Source organism: Cebus imitator, unplaced genomic scaffold, assembly GCF_001604975.1.
Source record: "Cebus imitator isolate Cc_AM_T3 unplaced genomic scaffold, Cebus_imitator-1.0 Scaffold108, whole genome shotgun sequence".
Lineage (NCBI taxonomy): Eukaryota > Metazoa > Chordata > Mammalia > Primates > Cebidae > Cebus > Cebus imitator.
The window spans coordinates 689,147-692,561 of record NW_016107423.1 but is presented as its reverse complement, the minus strand read 5'-3'; the positions used below and the strand labels follow the sequence as shown (position 1 = coordinate 692,561).

Genomic DNA, 3,415 nt, shown 5'->3' with positions numbered 1-3,415 from the left:
AAAAAAAAGAAAAAAAGATTTAATGATTGCCTGACTAGGTTTTGGACTTGCATGGGGCCTCTGGCCCCTTTGTTTTGGCCAATTTCTCCCATTTGGAATGGGAACACTTACCCAATGCCTGTACCCCCACTGTCTCTTGGAAGTAACTAATTTGCTTTTGATTTTATAGGCTCATAGGTGGAAGGGATTTGTCTTGTCTCAGATGAGGCTTTAGGCTTGAACTTTTGAGCTAATGGTGGAATTAGCTAAGACTTTGGGGGACTGCTGGGAAGGCATAATTGGTTTTGAAATGTGAAAAGGACATGAGATTTGGGAGGGTCTAGGGCAGAATGATATGGTTTGGCTCTGTGTCCCTATCCAAATCTCATCTCCAGTTGTAATCCCCATGTGTTGAGGGAGAGACCTGGTGGGAGGTGATTGGACCATGGCAGTTTCCCCCATGCTGTTCTTGTGCTAGTGAGGGAGTTCTCATGAGATCTGATGGCTTAAAAGTAGCAGTTTCCCCTGCACTCTCTTCTGCCACCTTATGAAAAAGGTACTTGCTTCTTGTTTGCCTTGTGCCATGATTGTAAGTTTCCTGAGGCCTCCCAGCCATGTGTAACTGTAAGTCAATTAAACTTCTTTCCTTCAGAAATTACACAGTCTCAGGTATTCTTTACAGCAGTGTGAGAACAGATTAATACACAGATGCTTCTTATGGATGAGCAAAGAAAGTAGTTTCTTGAAGGAATCTATTCCTGGTGAAGATGCTGTGAATATTGTTGAAATGAAAACAAAGGATTTAGAATATTATATAATATTCTGATAAAGCAGAGTTTTATAGAATTGACTCCAATTATGAAAGCAGTTCTACCATGGATAAAATGCTATCAAACAGCATTGCATGCTACAGAGAAATCTTTCATGAAAGGAAAAGTCAATCAATGCTGCAAACGCCATTGTCTTATTTTAAGAAATTGCCACAACTACCCCCAACCTTCAGCAACTACCACTCTGATCAGTCAGCAGGCACAAACACCGATAAAAGATGCTCCACCAGCAAAAATATTACAACTCACTGAAGGCACAGATGATCATTAACATTTTTTTTTAAGCAAAAAAGTATATTAAGGTATGTGCATTTTTAAATGACATAATGCTACTACTCATTTAAGAGATTACAGTATGGTGTAACCATTACTTTTGTATGCCCTGGGAAACTGAAATATTCACGTGATTTGCTCTACTGTAATATTTGCTTTGTTGCGGTGGTCTAGAATCAAACCCACAGTATCTCTGAGGTTTGCCTGTAAATTATTTCATATTCACTTATTCATGAAAATAGTATGATCTAGTGATAATTTTAAGCAAATAAAATGTAAGGAGCAATATTTCTGCATATTTATATAGAACATGTAAGTTACACGTTCTTACTCAAAAAATTTACATGGACAAAGACAACTAGAGAGAACAGGAAATAAGATATCACTAAAATTTTGGAAGTTAAGAATTTGTTGGACAAGTAAATGACAAAGCAGCCTGAGAACATGTAACTTACATGTTCTATGTAAATGTGAGTTACGTGTTCTATATAAAGTAAGTTATAGACATGTAAGCTACATGTTCTATATAAATCATGAGGAAACGCAGAAAAACAAAATCTTCTGCAACAAAAGGGAGATATGAAAAAATAAAATTTATGTCAAATAAACATAAAAACACCATGATTTTTAATATTAAAATAGACACCACGAGAATAATAGGTCCCAGTTCCAGGTATAACACCACATGAAAAGTAATAAATGTAATGACAAAAATGCGAAAGTAACATAATATAGGTAAGAATTGAGGAAAAAGAGTACAAATGGCTTAGGGAAAAATAATCTGATGTTTCTGTCCCTTGTTGCTATTCTTTCTCTAATATAAAGGAATAATCTAGATACTCAAAAATAAAGTCAATTTATTACTCAAAAACAATTTACTCATTGTTAAACTGAAAGTCTCTAAAACTCTGTTCTCATATTAGAAATAAAAATATGTACTATGTAACTCATTTTACCTTCATGTTCTTCAAATTCCTCTTGAATTTTAGTGAATAAGGCTTCTAGTCTCTTTTGTTGGGCCTCCGCATGTTTTGCTGCTTCCTTTTCTTCCTCTCTTTCCTTGCGAAATATGTATAATCCAGATGAAGTCTTCTCCATCCACTGTAATAATGTGGTACACACACAGAAAAGTCATATATAGAACATTCAAATTAATTGTCTCAGGTAGGGCACGGTGGCTCACACCTGTAATCCCAGAACTTTGGGAGGCTGAGGTGGGTGGATCACCTGAGGTCTGGAGTTAGAGACCAGCCTGACCAACATGGTGAAACCCTGTTTCTAACCAAAATACAAAATAAGTCGGGCTTGGGGACACATGCCTGTAATCCCAGCTACTTGAGAGGCTGAGGCAGGAGAATCACTAGAACCTGGGAGGTGGAGGCTGAAGTGAGCCAAGATCACACTATTGCACTCTAGCCCAGGCAAGAAGCCAAAACTCTGCCTCAAAAAAAAACAAACAAAAAATTAATTGTATCAAAAGAAGGAAATATATAGTAAGTTGCAAGAATATATCATACCTGTATAGGGTATGCTCTTTGAATAATTACATCAACACAACCAACATTTCCTCCATCACTGAAAAGTGATGACAAGGGCAGAGGAAAAGGCCTAGGGTCAGGAAAGAATCCAAGTTTGGTATACCAGCGAGCAGGCCGAGTACTGTTAGCAGAAATCTGGACAAATTAATAAATATATTGATTTAGGAGTTAAATATGTATTCAATTCTATTACAAATATCACAAAGTTTTCATTCTTTTAGAACTGCCTTAAAAGCATTCACTTTAAAAAGTCTTAGGGAGATCAGTAGGACAGTGAATAAGTAAAAAACTGTACAAAAGTGAAAATATTATATTTTCAAAATATAGTACTTCTCAAATGTATTGTTTATACTGTTAGAAGTTTTTAATGCTATTTAAATGTTTATATTAGAAAATAAAATACACTTATTTATCTAGGCTTCCTCAAAAAATTTACAAGCACAAAGACAACCAGAGAATAGAAAATGAGATATCACCAAAATTTTGGAAGCTAAGAATTTGTTGCACAAGTAAATGACAAAGCAGCATAAGAATGATTACGGTTAATACAAACAATAAATATTCATAGAACACTTACTAAGACACTTGGCCAGGTGAGATGGCTCACGCCTGTAATCCCAACACTTTGGGAGGCCAAGGCAGGCACATCACCTGAGGTCAGGAGTTTGAGACCAGCCTGCCCAACATGGTGAAACCCCATCTCTCCTAAAAATACAAAAAGTAGCCAGGTGAGGTGGTGGATGCCTGTAATTCCAGGTACTCAGGAGGCTGAGGCAAGAGAACTGCTTGAACCCG

At 36.6% G+C, this 3,415-nt stretch overlaps 1 protein-coding gene across 1 annotated transcript in view; it reads right to left on the bottom strand.

Moving 5' to 3' along the window:
• BRCA2 (BRCA2 DNA repair associated) overlaps nt 1–3,415 on the bottom strand; it is a 91,628-nt gene that overhangs the window by 25,247 nt on the left and 62,966 nt on the right. The window contains exons 18-19 of the mRNA XM_037741800.1: nt 2,600–2,755; nt 2,039–2,183 (exon numbers count right to left, since the gene is read on the bottom strand). Coding sequence (XP_037597728.1) covers nt 2,039–2,183; nt 2,600–2,755 — 301 coding nt within the window. The remainder of the gene's footprint in view (nt 1–2,038; nt 2,184–2,599; nt 2,756–3,415) is intronic.